The 15836-nt window shown below is 53.7% G+C and overlaps 9 protein-coding genes across 9 annotated transcripts; 2 read left to right on the top strand and 7 right to left on the bottom strand.

Annotated features, from left to right (window-relative positions):
* Positions 1-250: 250 nt before the first annotated feature.
* On the top strand, positions 251-943 carry PG997_012903 (uncharacterized protein; the record flags this gene model as incomplete). Its single annotated transcript, XM_066817217.1, has 2 exons — positions 251-717; positions 931-943. 2 exons carry the CDS (start codon positions 251-253, stop codon positions 941-943), a joined length of 480 nt encoding a protein of 159 aa, XP_066662909.1.
* Positions 944-1831: 888 nt separating this feature from the next.
* On the bottom strand, positions 1832-2581 carry PG997_012902 (uncharacterized protein; the record flags this gene model as incomplete). The annotated part of the gene is made up of 1 exon (XM_066817216.1): positions 1832-2581. One exon carries the CDS (start codon positions 2579-2581, stop codon positions 1832-1834), a length of 750 nt encoding a protein of 249 aa, XP_066662908.1.
* Positions 2582-3593: 1012 nt separating this feature from the next.
* PG997_012901 (uncharacterized protein) lies at positions 3594-4802 on the bottom strand (the record flags this gene model as incomplete). The annotated part of the gene is made up of 4 exons (XM_066817215.1): positions 3594-4013; positions 4075-4143; positions 4252-4717; positions 4783-4802. 4 exons carry the CDS (start codon positions 4800-4802, stop codon positions 3594-3596), a joined length of 975 nt encoding a protein of 324 aa, XP_066662907.1.
* A 560-nt stretch (positions 4803-5362) lies between these two features.
* On the top strand, positions 5363-5859 carry PG997_012900 (pre-mRNA splicing factor ini1; the record flags this gene model as incomplete). The annotated part of the gene is made up of 3 exons (XM_066817214.1): positions 5363-5379; positions 5446-5719; positions 5821-5859. The coding sequence occupies 3 exons, from the start codon at positions 5363-5365 to the stop codon at positions 5857-5859; spliced, it is 330 nt and encodes a 109-aa protein (XP_066662906.1).
* A 547-nt stretch (positions 5860-6406) lies between these two features.
* PG997_012899 (uncharacterized protein) lies at positions 6407-7135 on the bottom strand (the record flags this gene model as incomplete). The annotated part of the gene is made up of 1 exon (XM_066817213.1): positions 6407-7135. One exon carries the CDS (start codon positions 7133-7135, stop codon positions 6407-6409), a length of 729 nt encoding a protein of 242 aa, XP_066662905.1.
* Positions 7136-7189: 54 nt separating this feature from the next.
* Positions 7190-7726, bottom strand: PG997_012898 (uncharacterized protein; the record flags this gene model as incomplete). The annotated part of the gene is made up of 1 exon (XM_066817212.1): positions 7190-7726. One exon carries the CDS (start codon positions 7724-7726, stop codon positions 7190-7192), a length of 537 nt encoding a protein of 178 aa, XP_066662904.1.
* Positions 7727-9609: 1883 nt separating this feature from the next.
* Positions 9610-10236, bottom strand: PG997_012897 (uncharacterized protein; the record flags this gene model as incomplete). The annotated part of the gene is made up of 1 exon (XM_066817211.1): positions 9610-10236. One exon carries the CDS (start codon positions 10234-10236, stop codon positions 9610-9612), a length of 627 nt encoding a protein of 208 aa, XP_066662903.1.
* An 814-nt stretch (positions 10237-11050) lies between these two features.
* PG997_012896 (uncharacterized protein) lies at positions 11051-13047 on the bottom strand (the record flags this gene model as incomplete). The annotated part of the gene is made up of 4 exons (XM_066817210.1): positions 11051-12138; positions 12190-12264; positions 12338-12943; positions 13014-13047. The coding sequence occupies 4 exons, from the start codon at positions 13045-13047 to the stop codon at positions 11051-11053; spliced, it is 1803 nt and encodes a 600-aa protein (XP_066662902.1).
* A 1120-nt stretch (positions 13048-14167) lies between these two features.
* On the bottom strand, positions 14168-15542 carry PG997_012895 (uncharacterized protein; the record flags this gene model as incomplete). The annotated part of the gene is made up of 3 exons (XM_066817209.1): positions 14168-14651; positions 14734-15131; positions 15222-15542. 3 exons carry the CDS (start codon positions 15540-15542, stop codon positions 14168-14170), a joined length of 1203 nt encoding a protein of 400 aa, XP_066662901.1.
* Positions 15543-15836: the final 294 nt, after the last annotated feature.

Genomic DNA, 15836 nt, shown 5'->3' with positions numbered 1-15836 from the left:
CTTGATGATGATAAATAGCCGATGATTTTGGGTTTTGGTTTCGCGACAGTGCTTCCGTGCTCGTTGGTCTAAACTTTGATTGCATCTCCAACACCTCAAGTACATCATTATGTGGAGGTGACTGACGACAAAACAACCGATGCCTGCCACACATTGCCCCGTTTTCATCGTGCAATTCTGCAAACTTCCCCTTCTTCTGAATCCCTTCCGTGATTCTTTCCAGTTTCAGCCATCTTGTGGCCACATCAACATGGGGAAAAAGAGAATGGCGACGGAGATCAGTGGTGAGGGCAACCATGACCGCGGTACCGACGGTGGCGTCGAAGAAAAGTGTTGTGAAGCGCGAGAAACAATGGTACTAGACCCTGACGGGGATGTCACGATCGAGATCAACTGCCCGCGGTGTGACGAGGTCCGGCGCTTCCAAACATCGTCTCAGGTCCTGAGTCTGGCATCGACCGTCTTTTCCAAGATGCTGGGCCCCAACTTCAAGGAAGGACATCAGCTTCGAAAGGACGGTCGGGTCACTACCACCCTTCACGACGACGACCCTGGGGCGCTGGAGATGATCCTTTGTGCGCTGCACTACCACCCCAATGCGCCAACAACGGCCATCAGGCGGGAGCTGCTCGTTCCTATGGCGCTATTCTGCGACAAATATGATTGCAGCCGGGCGTTGGCGCCCTGGGCCCCCACTGGTGCAGGGTGTACAGAGGGGTATGCGTGTCTGAAGCAGCATACACGGTACTGGCAGCATGTCTATTCCGAGCCGTCAACTTCTACGAGATATCTACCACAATTGCACCGAACCTGCCTTCCGACTTCGCATCGTCCTGGAATAAGTTGGAAAAGATGTCCCTCCTTCCAGAACATATCATTTGTACCTCCCTCTTCCCCACAAAGAGGTTCGCTTTTGCTGACAAGAGACAGCTACGTTATCTGAAGGGATTGCTGTTGTACGATCATCGTTGCATCTACACCTACAAAAATTCGAAGTCAATCTGAGAGAGGGAAGGGGATGCTATACGATGAATCAGTTCCGCCGGTTTTGTCTGGCATGTGGGCATATATCGAGAAGCAGTGACAATTGTCGGTATTGCGGGGAGAGTACGATCACCAAAGACGCTTACTGTACCCGTGAATACAGAGTGATGGAGTACTTTGGCATCTTGAAAGCCTCCGAGCTATGGCCCTCGGTCGGGCCATTCTCGACTTGCGCCCTGTCGGTTCTCTTTACGAGGCTCACTCGCGCTCAGAACACCTGTCTACACAGGTGCGCAGCGGATGAATGTTGCCCTTTGAGAGCAGAACTGAGACTGTTACTTGGGCGGGTAGAGGCAGATTTGAAAAACATCGAGGGGGTAAAAATCAAAGGCTAGCTTGGAGAGGTTATAGAGAACGAGGAGGTTGGAGAGGATGATGAGATGGAGGAGGACGTGGCGGACGAGGAGGACGTAATATGACCTAGCTGTCTGGACATATGCTGTAACCTATGTGATTTGGGCATAAACACCATGCCTGAATTACACCAAACCTGACCCTAGCCCGTCATAGTTCTCATATCAATACCATCTCGTATTTAGAACTAGCCTCGCCTGTATGTGTCTCCCAAAAGATTCGGGTTAGGCTAGTACTTGTCACCGGCAGTATTCCTCCAGTCCAACAGTGAAACTCCCAGGGAAACTTCCTTATGGTCCCCGTCAGTCCCAATAACCACCCCCGATAGCATCCAACCTCCAGTCTTCTCGCTCTTCGCATGCTCCAGACCGTTGCTGCTCATAAACACTCGATACCAAGTATGCGTTGACCTAGCCTCTGCCTGAGATAATGCTCATTTCCACGACATCCAATCAGGAAAGCCGAGCCTCGACTTCCGTTCCGGCACAGCGTGGCGGTCCTTGACCTTGGTGCACTTCGCAGGCTCCTTGGATGTCGTCATGCTTGTTCCGCCCGCCGTCTTCTGCTTCTTCGCCGGCCTATCCTTGTTGTTTTCTTCGTTGTGGCCGCCCTTGGACTTCCGCTTGCCCGACGTGGCGATCTTCACTTCACCATCTCCGATATTCTTCGTTGCGGTGCCTCCTCGTGACTCTTTCGACTGGACAGGTCGGCGGGGAACTTCCTTAGGGAAAAGCGTCTCGTGCATTTCCCCGTAGACATCGATATCATCCGCATCAGAGGAGACGCAACCGCCCTTCGCGTCATTCGTCGTGTGTCCACCGACGGGAACGACACCACTGACCACCTCCGTCTCGGCGGCAGCGTCGTTGCTATCCTGAGCATTGGCGTTGTTTTTTCCGGCTTCATTCTCGTCGTCCGCTTCGTAACCCCAGAATTCCGCATCTTGCCGCTCTTCCTCCTCCTTGATCCGGCGCAGTCGGGCCCGGATGTCGCGGGGCACCGGCCAGCCGCAGAGGAACTCGCACTGGAAGGTGTCGGCCTTGAAGGGGCAGGTGTACGTGGAGGGGCGGCCGCAGAGGAGGCACGGGCCCGAGAGGGCGCCGAAGATGGTGTGGTCGGGGTCGTCGACTTGTGCGGGAGCGGTGCCGTGGTCGGGCTCGTCGTCGCTCGTGGGGACGGCCATGTTGTCTTGACGTGTCAGCGCTGCAGAGCAGAGCGAGTGGCTGATTTTTGGCGAAGATATGGCGAGGACTTGGTGAGGTGTGGAAGAAGAGGCGAGTCGTTGATTTTGTTGATTGAGAATGCCGTGGTAGAAGGCCGGAATTCGTTTCGTGGAGTGCTACTTGTAGATTCGCTCACGCCGTCCCGAAAGGGGTTTGTTGTTGTTAATGAGACTTGGGAGTAGAAATGTCATGTGCATGGTGGGATTGAATGAACTCAAACTGGGAGTAGAAATTGTGTGTAGCCCACTGTGTTTTTCCAGGTATCGTAGGTGTGCTGAGAGTGAGGTTGTCGTGAGTGGTGGTTCTGCCGGTATGGCACTCCCGAACCCAATCAGAAAACCAAGAAAATTGGCATTGGGGCTCGAATGCCATCAAGCTCAAATGCGATGAGGGGAATCCAAATCAGGAGAAGCTACCAAGGCTCAGGCTTGGGGACTGTGTAGGAGGTTCCTTGACGGTGTACACCATTTGGCAAGAAGAATTGATGTGCAGTGTCAGCCTGTAAGGTCGACCTTTCAACCTGCCTTAGAACCTTTGGGCACGACCAATGTTGCCTTGTGTGCCCTTCGCATTTCACATTCCAGCAAAGCTTACATCCCAAGCAAGAAATGAAGCATTTGGGTCTTTCTTTCTCAGACCGCAAGGACCCAACGATGGCCAGCCGCGACGAGTGAAACTGGTACCATTTTCTGGCTTCAGATAATAAACATAGTAACTCAAATGCCTCCGCCCGTACGCTTTGATGACCGAAAATGAGGGAGAAGGAGATAAGCATGGTCAGGAACATGGGCTGGCCCAGAGGAGTAACTACGCGACAGCCCCTGAAAAGAGCCATTACACGTATTACCACTGCCAATCACTCCAGTACATTTCGACACGTTCATGCTGTAAGACAGATAAGATGCGAGGTAGGGTATATTTTGCTGAACTATCAATGCTGGGTAGTGAGCCTTTTATCATTACAGTTAATCGTTAGTAAATCACCGTGTCTTCGCCTTCGACCACCATGACATCCCCGGCCTCGTCCGCTTCCTTAACGTGGGCACCACCGGCTTTGCTAGCTTGTGCGGAAGCACGATCATTAGTAGAATCAGGCTGTGCTGGGGAGTTAGGGTCGCTGTCATTACTCTTACTACCCGCAGTGGACTGCTGCTGCTGCTGATCTTCTTGGGGCTGGTCTGACGACGGTGGGGGTTGTGAGGTCTCCTCTGTTATCATCTCATCACCGGGAGGAGTAGGATGTTTCTGCTCGGCTATGCCGGAATCGCCATGTCGTTTCTCTCGTCTTTGCTTGAACTCACGGGTTTCCTGATTGACCAAGTCTTCCGCATCTTGGACCTGGGCCTTGATGAGGTCTTCCTGGCGTTGGGTGAGGTCCCAGGGAAGATAATACTGCGATGGCGGTTAGTAATCGCAGCGACGAAGGGAAGACAGATAGGGACGTGTGACTTACGATATGGGGTTCGGTTTTCGTTCGAAGATAACGGGCCATGGAGACCAAATGGGAATGACGGGTCTTCATCTATCGTCCAGAGTCAGCCAATTGTCTCTCTCATCTATAGCCAGCGCCGTAGGTTCAACCAGCAGCGATTATTGGCTTGAAATTGAGGCAGGGGAAAGCGTAACTTACCACCTGTTCCTCGAAGTTGATCTGTTCTCGCTGGCGCACTTCCTTGACTTTGGCCAGCTTCGCCTCTCGGTGCTTGCTATCCTCGGCTCTCTGCTGGGTGGCTTTTTCCTGCTGTCGTCGCTCAATCTCCTGCCGCCTCTTCTGCTGCGAGTTGGTAGTGGTTTGACTTAGTGTGTTCATCAAACCACCGAATAATCGCTTGCCGCGCTTCTTCTCCTCCATCGATGTGCTCAGCCGGCGGTCGGTGGGCGAGATCTGCCGGGGTACCGTGGGCGACCGCGTGGCAGTAGAACCGCGGCGACTACCTCTGTCGGCGGCGTTGGGGTCTTCGCGTCTCGTGCGCTTGGGGGACTGGTAGGTGGTCGCCTCCGAAGGTGAAGGCGATTGCGCCTTGCGTTTCTGTGTGTTCGAGGAATCTTCCATTTTCGCATCGGTAATGGTAGTGGCACCGTCGGCATTGCGCAAGCTATTGGAATCTGTCAGTCACTGAATTGGAGCGTGGTTGGATATGGGATTGGAAGTGTAGCTTACCTATCATCATCTGTCGACATCTTGGCCCTTCTTCCCAACGAGCGCAACTGAGCGCAACTGAGCAATGACTGCTAAAACTGGCTGTAAACAGGTAAATACGTCCAAGGAATTCAGAAATGCGGATTGACTGCTGTCAGCTCATGCTACTTTGTCTCGACTGGTCTGACGGTCCCTTTGATGGGAGATGGCGGGACGTCGTCGCAAGGCTGGGAATGAGCATTGAATTAATTAGTAATCCCAGCACGCGATTGAGTTCAAGCTCGCTCGCCCGCATCTCCGCTTTATGAAAGGCACTTGTGCAAGGTACTGCCAACCACCCCCCACCCTGGCTTGGCCTTATGCTGGCCTTGCTCAATGCAGCTCCGACAGCTCCCAACGTCAGTCCAAAAGAAAACTCCGGAATTTGGTGGCAAGGCTGAGAAATCCATCATCACCACCCAAACCTCGACGCGCCTTCTCTATATCAATCCCACACACCGAACGCCCGACAAACGACCTTACTTCCGGATTTGACCTTCTACATAAACGGCCGACAATCAAAACATCCATCGTCGAAGGGAAATCCTAAACACCTCCCAAAATGTCGCGCCATCATCCGTAAGCCTCGCCCCGTCCTCCCCCTCGGAAGCAAGAACGACCCCATACTGACTTCCTTTCCTCCAGCGACTTGGTCATGTGCCGCAAGCAGTCCGGCGTCGCCATCGGCCGCCTCTGCGACAAGTGCGACGGCAAGTGCCCCGTATGCGACTCGTACGTGCGCCCCACGACGCTCGTGCGCATCTGCGACGAGTGCTCCTTCGGCAACTACCAGAACAAGTGCGTCGTCTGCGGCGGCGAGGGCATCTCGGACGCCTTCTACTGCTTCGAGTGCACCCGCCTCGAGAAGGACCGCGACGGCTGCCCCAAGATCATCAACCTCGGTAGTTCGAGGACTGACGTGGGTTATCTCTTTCTCTTTCCCTTCCTCTTCTCTTCTCTTCCCTCGTCAACATGCACGGGGGCGTACTGGCTGGAAGCTAACACTCATTCTTCGCGCAGTTGTTCTACCAAAAGAAAACGAATCGGACGGGGTACTAGTCCCCGTGTGGCCCGGGTCTGGGCGCGATTGCTCGAGTACGAGGTGGACATTGTTGTACATGGATAGGGGCGGAGCATCAGCAGATTATCACAAAATGAGCAGAAGAATTTGGGATGTTGCATTTACAAGGCGTTTAAGAGGTTTTGGCTTTCGAAGGGTTGATACCCCAGTGATTGGATGATGCAGTGCAGTACAGCACATACATACAAAGTTGGCAAAATCAAACTTGTTTTTTGGTCTCGCTATAGACTGCTGAAACAGATACATGAACTCGTGACGCCGTGCGCCTTGCGTGACCCCCCAACGCTCCCGTACCCATTATAATGTACAATTGTAGAACTGTTATGCAGAATCATAAACCCATTAATCCCGGCAAGGGGCCAACAAGGCTAGATGTAGCTGACCTTGACGCCCATGCCCGCAGTCGCCTTGAGCTTGTTCCAACCGGAACCCAATATGCGACTGGTGCGCTCCCGTATACGCTGGTTGCCAAACATGACGAGCATGCCGATAATAAAGGCCATGAACCGCATAAGCAACATAGGATTAGTCTTGAGCTGCGATCCCAACCGCTCGAGGACGACTCTCAAGTTCGAGAAAATCATCGTCGCGCGCGCTGAGACTCGGGGCACCTACAGGCTTGCCCTTGGTAGCCTTGGGTTTCGACAAGGCCGAAGAGCCCTCTTTTGTGCGGCGACCGTTGCTCGCTCCGTTCACGGCGGCTGGCGTCTTCTCAACCCCGTAATCGACCTCGCTGCCCTCCCGCCGGGCCCTCTCCTCTTCCAACCGTTTTTGCTCCCGCGTCTCGTTCTCGGACCGCAGTCTTTTAGCCTCCTCTAGATCCTCGCGGAGCTGCTCGTCCTGTCGCTCCTGCTCCTCTCTCTCGTTCCGCTGCTGCTCCTGCTGGTCTTCCTGCAGACTGTGCAGAGCCTGTAGAAACGCGTCGCGACGCTCTTCGTCCAACACTGACGACACACTGATGAACTCCCGGGCATAATCCCACTCGTCGTTCCTCAACAACACGTGTAATGTATATAGCTCAAGGATCTTAACTCTCGCGTTGAGATCCCGTGGTGTGTCGGCGCCGCTCGTGGCCTTGGACTTGGACTTGGACCTCCGATGCTTAGACGAGGGATTTGAAGATTGCGGCTCTTCTAGCCGTTGTGCTATGTCCAGATTCGGCTCTTGGGATGCTGCGAGATAGGCCTCCAATCGTTTCTGATTGAGGGTTTGGGTGCGGGCGTGCGCCAGAAGCAAAGTGGCTCTGTCGCGCATGTTAGTTTGGCCGAATTTACCGAGGCAAGAGTCGAAGTTGATTGCAGTAGTAACTTACAGGTTGATGACAACGTCTGCGTCCACGTTGCCTTCGATGCCATGGTAGCCGTTCCGGACGACCTCCTCCCAGATGTCACCTTCGCGCACCTTGTGGCACAGGGCGCGGTACTCCTGCGTGCCGAAGGAGTCCTTACCCTCATCGGGCTCGAGCTCGAGGATGCCGTTGAGAATGGTCAGATACAGGCTCCACACCTTAATGCGGGTGGACCGGCTGGCCTGGGCAACGGGGGCCGGCTCGTTCTCGGCGACGGTTTCAGCGCTTTCTCCTAAACCAGGCGTTGGTGGCGTGACGAGCGGGAGGATGGTGGATAGTGCCTCGGGCATGCGACGCGTGAGGAAGAGCTGGGAGGACTGTCGGTACGTCTTGGAGATGTGCGAGGAGGATTGGCGCGCGGCGGTCGTCGGCGAAGACAGGGACGAGATGGACGAGGACAGGAGCTGCGAGTGGTGCGAGTTGTACATGTTGTCGGACATGGACATGGAGCCCGTAGGACTCGTAGAGGCGTCGTTGTTTTGGTTGTTGAAGGCCATGACGTCTTGTCAACAAAGGCCCCAAATTGGATTGTTATTTTTTCCTTATTGGTGCGGCTGGCGTGCTTCATCAAATTCCAGTCATTGGAGGAGGCGTGGATTGTACATATCAATTTGGAAGCGAGGTTGAAAAGAAGCTCAATGGATGCGATCAAGCGAAAGTATTAGTTAGAAAGGAAGACGGCAGTACTAGGGACAGACAGCGCTCCCGTTATTATCTTCCAGGTCAGTAGTTATCCATGTGGTGGCAGTGGGTGTTGATGATTATTGACGGTATTGACAGTTGTTTATGGTTGAGTTAGGTTTGGGTTCGGTTACTAAGGGCAGCTGGAGGTTGAGTTGAGGGTGCCCGAGAGCACATGGTGGGCTGTCATGTGGATGGAATGTTTAAACTGCGGTCTGGGCAGTTGGCCGGCTGATTTGTCGACGCGAGTCGGACTCCCAGGGCCGATTCTAGTGGGAAGAAGACTGACAGTCTTTTTTTGCCTCGGCTTGTCGGGCCTTGCCTGGGTGGGCCACCAGAAGGCCACTGGCAGACTGGCACTGGCTGGCCAGTGCTCAGGCTGTCAGGGCCACTAACTCCCAGTTTAGGTGCTTGGACCGATGCCCCGGAAATGCTTCCCAAGGCCGTGCTGATTGCCTGACCCCAATTTCCATCGACAGTCACCTGCCCCGCAATGACGGTAGGGGCCAGAGGGGATTGGCCTGTGAAGATAGGCGGGACCTCCGTTTTGCGCTGCGATCTTCGTCGCTACGTGTACCAAGATCGTCAGGGCAGGCCCCTTTTAAGCCAACGCAACGCAACACAACGCCCAAACACCAGCCAAACCGCCGCCGCTGCCGCACTGCGTATGCCTATTGTGACTGCTGACGGAGTTCAGACTTTCGTTTTGACAATTGTCATGGTGATAGAAAAAATAGGGTTCACCGGCATCGATCTTCAGCACCAACACCGCATGCCTCTGCTTTGTTGACACGCACACCAGAGAAGCGTCAGATGACTCCAAGCAGATGAGGCGCTCATGGCATCTCTTCGGTGACCATTTACACGCTTTCGTGCCGCGCATTACAGTCCCGGAAATAATAGCCCAATCCATTTAGGCTGCCTAGGATCATGGCAATCTTCGCGGAGAACCCTGTCAGTAAGGACTTGTCAGTAGGCGTTTAAAAGAGGATTGAGATGAACTACCTAGCCCCTGTCCGTCAAAGCATATGCCGAAATCGCCCATTGGCGCTAGGGTATTCCTTCCAGAGAAGACGATCTGGACAAATCAGTTCCTGGGTGCCATATGCCATCCGATCAGTATGAACTTTACTAGATGAGGCCGTATTGTGCATTCATCCAATCATGAACTGCCGCCCCTAGTGAGGGAGGTTAAGTGCATTAGGATCTAATAAAACGGCATTCCACCCACACAAGGTGATCGGAGATAACACGTCTGCGGCTCCCGGTCACCACTAAAGATGTTCCCAACTTATTCGGCTCATATCAAACGAGGATATGGACCGTTTTTGGGTTCTGATCACACCCAATTGATGCAGTATCCACCCTAAAGTACTCCCGCTCGAAAAGAGGGCAGAATAGGGGGTTTGTCTAAGAAAACGTAAAATGCCAGCAGCTTCGCAACACTGTCTTATATCACGCCCCCAGCGGTTCGTCGATATTTTCAGCCAGTTAACCCATAGGTACTGATTATTCTCAGAATGATTATTTCATCGCGTAAATGTTCATGTTTGGGCTCACTCTATTGATACTGCAGGTTTTCTTATTTGCGTTTCAATATTATGAAGAGGTGGTTGCTGACTGCCATTACCAACTTGGACCAAGCTATAGCGAATCCCAGCACGTAACTTCCAATGCCGTTCAACACACTTGACTCTCCTTAGCCGCGAAGGGCCCGTTCGAGGCGAGTCGCGGCAGCCGCCGTGACGAAAGCCTGCGCGCTTCCACAGGCATACCGGGGAAAGTCCCACAACGGCCCATATAGACCACACATGACCAGGTCACTAAAGGGGCCGCATGCGGCGATGTCAAAGAACATCCAGAAGCGCGGATTTTGCTGTCGAGAGTACCCCGGAACGGCCCGGAGGCCCAAGACGCCGGACGGCAGCCCGCGGACGAGAGGGCGGTTGCCTGGGCGCCAGTATCGTAAAAAGAGGAACGCAGTGTTTTTCATCTGGTTGAAAAGAACCTGGCCGAGGCGGTTGACGATTGCCCGCTTCGTCTCGGGGGACAGGAACACAAAACACAGGCTCGCTGGCGCCATCACGGCTAGAATGGTCCTGGCCTTGCCGAACGGTTCGTATTTGAGGAAGTCGTAGAGCTCGCCCTCGCCCGTGGGCTCTACGGGCAGTGGGGGTAGCCCCTTCGCACGCAGTATCTGATTGAAAAATGCATCGAACTCGGGATCAGGTCCGGGATTCGTGGCTGCAACCGCCATGCAAATAGCCGCCAAGAACCCCTCCGCACGCTCAAGTCGGGTGGGCCTGAAATTGAGTATCGCTTCCATGACTGAATATGTAACCAGTGCTAGTACTGGTTTAGAGTGCGGACAACGATAACTTGTAACGGTGCCTTTAGGGCTGAAGAATTACTTCTTGAGCATGTGCGAATGGATGGCTTTCAAAGGATGGTGGCTGCTGTTGTTGAGTGACCAAAGCAGTGGTGGGCACTTCTAAGTACCAAGGGATGTTCAATATGTGCAAAGGAAATGTGTGCACTTGAGTAAGTACACTCAGTTATCAATAAGCGTTCGTGAAACAATTATCCTTCCTGGCAATTGCTTTCTCCGTACTGGCTAAGATGGAAAGGGGTGTTCTGGTTGTACCAATCACGGATGGAACCTTCTTATAAATATTACCAAGACAGATTTAAATCAAGGCAAATGACTACGCGTTGTGGTGATGTAGTTGTCACTTGTGTGTATAGTCTTACTTAGGTACCCAGGTAGTCGCATCGATCATTACTAATGTCCCCTGGTTGAGTACCGGCTCATATTTTGGTTTGTTCCTCACCTTCTAATGGTTATTCCATCCTTTCTTGGGTTTATTTCACCCGGATAGCGGATACTCCTGCTTATTCCAGTGCATTGACTAAGTAGAACACTACGTACATACATGTAGTCGTTTACCCTAGTGTAGGTATGATATGCGCATCTTAATATTGGACTCATCATAGGCCTTGGTGTCTGATGTGGCTCTCTTATCTGTTCAGATCACGCTATACATATAGCTATGCCGTATCGGCTTTTCAAGTTCTACGTCGAAGACGCTTTGGGCCATGTAATACAAACCACCCCGGCTTCCACCAGGTCGCCCATCAACCTAAGCATCCTCAACCTTCCCGTACTTGGTTTGCCACTCCTCATTCACACCCCGGTAGTCCTCGGGCCCATACGGATCTGTCCACTCCGCCAGGAACCCGTTCTTCCGGTGCACCGGCAGCCCCAAATCCCGCAGCAACAAGTCGAGATACGGCACCGCATCGAAGATGAAGTTGGGATTCTTGCTGCCCCAGTCAGTCGGGTAGCGCCACCGTCCGAACTGGTTATACAGGACCGTCTTATAGCGCAGCTCCTCGAGCTCTCCGGTATTACCCGCGCACGCTGCTGCCGGGTCCTGCGCTAGCGATCCCGCGAAGTACGCGCTGATCCAGAGGCCCTGCAAGTGCGCCGTGATGGCGTTGCTGAAGTTGGAGACGATGCCCGCGAACGCCACGTCGCGGTTTCGCAGGAAGCGCGCCGACGGAGGGACCACGAAGTGGTGCAGCATGTACGGCGTGAGGGGCGTGCACGGGGTGACGGCGTCGTCGCTGTCGATGCCCTTCTGGTCCGTGAGGGGGACGTAGAACCGGTTCCAGACGGGCTGTTTCCTGAGCCGGGGAAACTGCGCGAAAATCTCCTCATCGGCCTTCTTCACGAGCAGCTGCTGGTTCGCGAGGTCTTCTTCGAGGCCGTTTTCCGTCGGCGTATGCGGCAAGCCCAGGTCCTTCTCGATCTCCTCGGGCAAGAACTTGAGCGCAGGCACGTGCTTCCAGCCCGTGTTGGCGAGAAGGACGTCGGAATCGAGCACGGTCGCGTCGGACAGATGAACCTTGCCGGGGCCCAGTTTGGTGATGTCGCTGATATGGACCCGTACCTTGCCGCTGCGCACGAGGTCCAGAAAGTCCGTTTCGTAGTTGAGGATGCTGAAGCTGGCGCCGGTGAACATGGCCTCGGTCCAGGGCTTGAGCTTGGCGGTTTCTGGGTGCGAGTCGAATTTCATCAGCGTCAGCGCGTCGTTCCCGAGTATCTTCCAGAAAGCGTCGACAATGATACGCCCGACGAAGGTTCCATGCAGAAGTCGACGAATTGGGTTATAGCCATCGGCCCAGCCCCAGATGCAGGGGCTGAACCAGGTCAAGAAGCGCGTGTCTAAGACCGATCAGGAGGTGTTTGACATGTGAAGTAGGGACATCAACTTACTGGCCAGCTTCTCGATCCATTTCTTGAGTGGTGTCACATAGGGCGGTGCTACCCAACAAGGGCCGTGTCCAGATGCTGGTGTTTATCAGATTAGTAAACGCCCACCAACCAGCCCGACAGGAAGTCATATGAAAAGGGGTGGACATACATCGAATAACCCAGTCGACTGATACCCCGGCAGTGGCATAGGCATAAACAGCATCCCAGCCAAACTTAGTTCCGCCGAAAACGGTGACGTTCTTGGCGGTATGTAAAGTCTCACTGTTTTGCTTGAAGTATTTACCGTGAAATATCTTTCCCCCATAGCTTTCCTGACCTTCGAAATGGGGCAAGAACGGGTCCGAAGTGAGGCCAGTGGCGATGATCAGCTTCCGCGCCTTGACACTGGTATTGCCGCCGTCGGGGCCTTCCACCGAAAGAGTCCAGCCCCCCGTCTCATCATAGTGTTCGGCAGACCGGACCTTGGTCTGGAGGTGGATATGATTAGCGATGCCAAACTCCTCCGCATAAGCCCTGAGGTACTTGTTGACGACCAGTGCGGGAATGTGCTGTCCCGGCTCGACACCAAAAGTCGCCGTGTCCATGGGGAAGTCGGGGTACTCAAACGTCCCCAAGAGGTTGTTCGTTTTGAGTCCCGGGTAGAGGCGCTCGTCTGCCCAGGTGCCACCGAGAGTCTCTTGCGAGTCGTATATCAACAATGAAGCCTCGGGCTCCGTGCAGTGATACTGCTTGGCGGCGGCCAGCCCATACCAGCCTACGTACTGGTCAGTAATGCCATCCACCAAGTATAGTAACACACGTGAGACACAATAGGGGAATGTTACCGGCACCTATGACGACGCAATCGTACTCCTCCATATTTCCAATTTGTTGCTTGATCACAAACACGCTCAAACACTCTCTCCTCACGGAGTAACGATGCAACTTTTCATTTTTGGGGTAATTTTGGGGGGTTGGGGTGAGACAACCCCCACGCAGAGAGTAAGCAGTAAGCTGAAAAAAGGGATAGGTCGTCTCCACTTTGTACGACAACCCCGGATAATATCGCGGCACCGGAGTAAGTCAAGAGTCGGCAATTAGGTATTTGCATCACTTTTATGCAAGCCGCTGCCGTTGCATTGATTGGTGAGCTACCTAGCAATAACTTCATATTCTGACAACATATAAACTAGATTAGCTCAGTCTATACTTTAGTAAGCAACTGTATACTTGCCCCAGAGTGCTGTACTGCAACTTATACCACCATCTTGATTTCATCATCGTGCCCCAGAAGCAAAATAGAGCTGCTAAACCAGGATCAAAACTCCCCGCCCAGGGTTAAGGTATTTCATTGCGGGATGTGGCTGAACGCAACAATACTGGCCGTTATATTCGCAGGGTCCGGATCAAGCGACCTTACCACGTTGCCTCAAATGACGAAAGTGAGGGTTAGCAAGGCAAAGTAAGCGGTTCTTGAATGTAAAGCTCCCACCCTACTACACCAGCTCGATTTCATAGTCTATAATTAGTTGCGCAACTACTTTGCATGTCTCGAGGTTCGCCAAGTTTCGGCCGGGACACTGGTTGTAGCCCGTGCCCCACTATGAAAGATGCCGCGCTAATATAGGGGGAGAATCGGCGCATGGCAACGGGCAAAGAGTGGTATAGCTATGTAGGTACTTACGTGCATGAGGTGGGGCGCCATTCTTTCGGACTCTTCCGGATCCATCCAGCGGTCCGGATTGAAGGTGTCCGCATCCGCGCCGAAGACCGAATGGCTACTGTTGATGAGCCAGGAGTTGACGCTGAGGACAGTCTACGCGCGTATGTGAGTAACTCTCCGCAGGCTCGGGATAATATGACGGACGCGACTCTTGAGTATTATCAATCGCTAGTATACAATCATCAACATCATTATACATCTCCGTATTATTCCATGCCATCTGGCCCCTAGAACACATCACCTCCTGTAAGTTGCTTTCAGTACACGTAACAAAGCCTATGACCAAGCGGACACCACCTGAGGCTCGCCTGTATTCCGAGACCCCTTATCCTTTACAACCGTCACCTGCGTCGTACGCATGATGCCACCGCCAAAGGTTGCGTCGCCGTAATTCGAAGAAGCCTCACGTAAGTGCTCGGTCGACTCGGACCTGTCCAGCTTGCTCAACGGCATCCCGGTCTCAGTATCGTCAAACATGCTGTCCTTATTGCGTTTGCGAGACAGCGCGTTGTAGCTCGAGCGAGGGCCGTTGTGGTTGCTGTAGCTGGGCCCGGTGCCCGACACGGTGCTGCCGAAGATCTTGCGGAGGAGGTACGATTCCTTGACGGTGCGGGGCAGGCTGGGGGCACAGGCTACGATGAAGCCGCACGTCATCTCGGCTGTGCACCATAGCAGGACCGGCGAGGTGAAGAAAAAGACGTCCTTCTCGGTCGCGAGGGCAAGCGTGTCGACCAGACGGAAGACCGAGCAAACCACACCCCTGTTCAAGTCTACCCGTTAGCACTTATCCGCCTCGCACCTCACAGCAGTATCAGAAAGATAGATGTAGGGAAATTACTTACAGGATACCAAGACTGAAAACGAAGGCAAGTCCAACCTTCTTTTGCATCGACAGGTTCAGCGACCAGACCACCTTCTGGGGCAACAGCACCATGATAACGTCGGTGACGAAGTGGGTGCTGGCCGAGACCTTTTGTAGGATGGGAAGGGGGAAGCACTTGGCGCCGGCCACCTTGGTGACGTCCCAGATGGCCTCGTGGGGAATGCACTGCACATTCAGGAGGATGGTGATGACGACCAGGACCAGGGACTGGAGGGTGACGATGAACATGGAGCCCCACCAGAAGTAGCTCTTCTTCCGGGTGCCAGGCGGCACGAATATCCGGGACCATTCGAGCGGGATGGCGATCTTGATGAGGCCCAGGGCGCTAGAGTAGAAAACGCCAAAGAGGAACGCATACTGTCAACGAAACATATTAGTATTTCTCTTAATTGACACTGACACAGACATGGGAGAGAGAGAGAGAGAGAGAGAGAATGCTCTACATACATACAGTGCCGAGATCTCGGTCTCGACCTTGATATCCCAAGCATGGACGAAGTAGCCCGGGTACTGAAGCCACATCAAGTCTGTCCATACCGCCGCGACGAAGGCGGCGTAGGCGCATATGGTGAGGACATCCTCGGCCTTCAGCTGTCTCGCGATCCCGAATCTGCCGTAGAGCCGGGCCGCCACGGCCAGAGTCGACACAATGAGCATGAGACTGACAGCCCCGAGGCCTAGGGCGTTGTTCTTGCTCGGTGGGTCGTCGAAGTTGGAGACCATACCATCCGGTGGCGGCAGGACCGAGGCGGAGAGATCGAGCGACATGGTGTGGATGTCGTCAGGAACCTGCTTGACGACAAGGAAAATAGCAAAAAAGCAGAACACAAAAGCACAATGCGATGTTGAGGAGGGCTTGGGGGAGGGACCTCCTTGGCTTGAAACGAGAAGAGATCCCAAATACCCTCGAGATGGGGGGGGCGCGGATGGGAGGCACGAGAAGTAAAAGCAAACCACATTGGCCAGCCTAGTAAAAGCGTATCGGACTGGATAGACGGCAAAACACGGGAACAGATCGAGAGTATCCCAATTCCCGAAAGGTAACCCTGGACTGGGGCCGCT

The sequence above is a fragment of the Apiospora hydei genome (assembly GCF_038363865.1).
Source record: "Apiospora hydei strain CBS 114990 chromosome Unknown utg000009l_segment0_segment0, whole genome shotgun sequence".
Taxonomy (NCBI): domain Eukaryota; kingdom Fungi; phylum Ascomycota; class Sordariomycetes; order Amphisphaeriales; family Apiosporaceae; genus Apiospora; species Apiospora hydei.
This window is presented reverse-complemented; position numbering and strand designations above follow the sequence as displayed.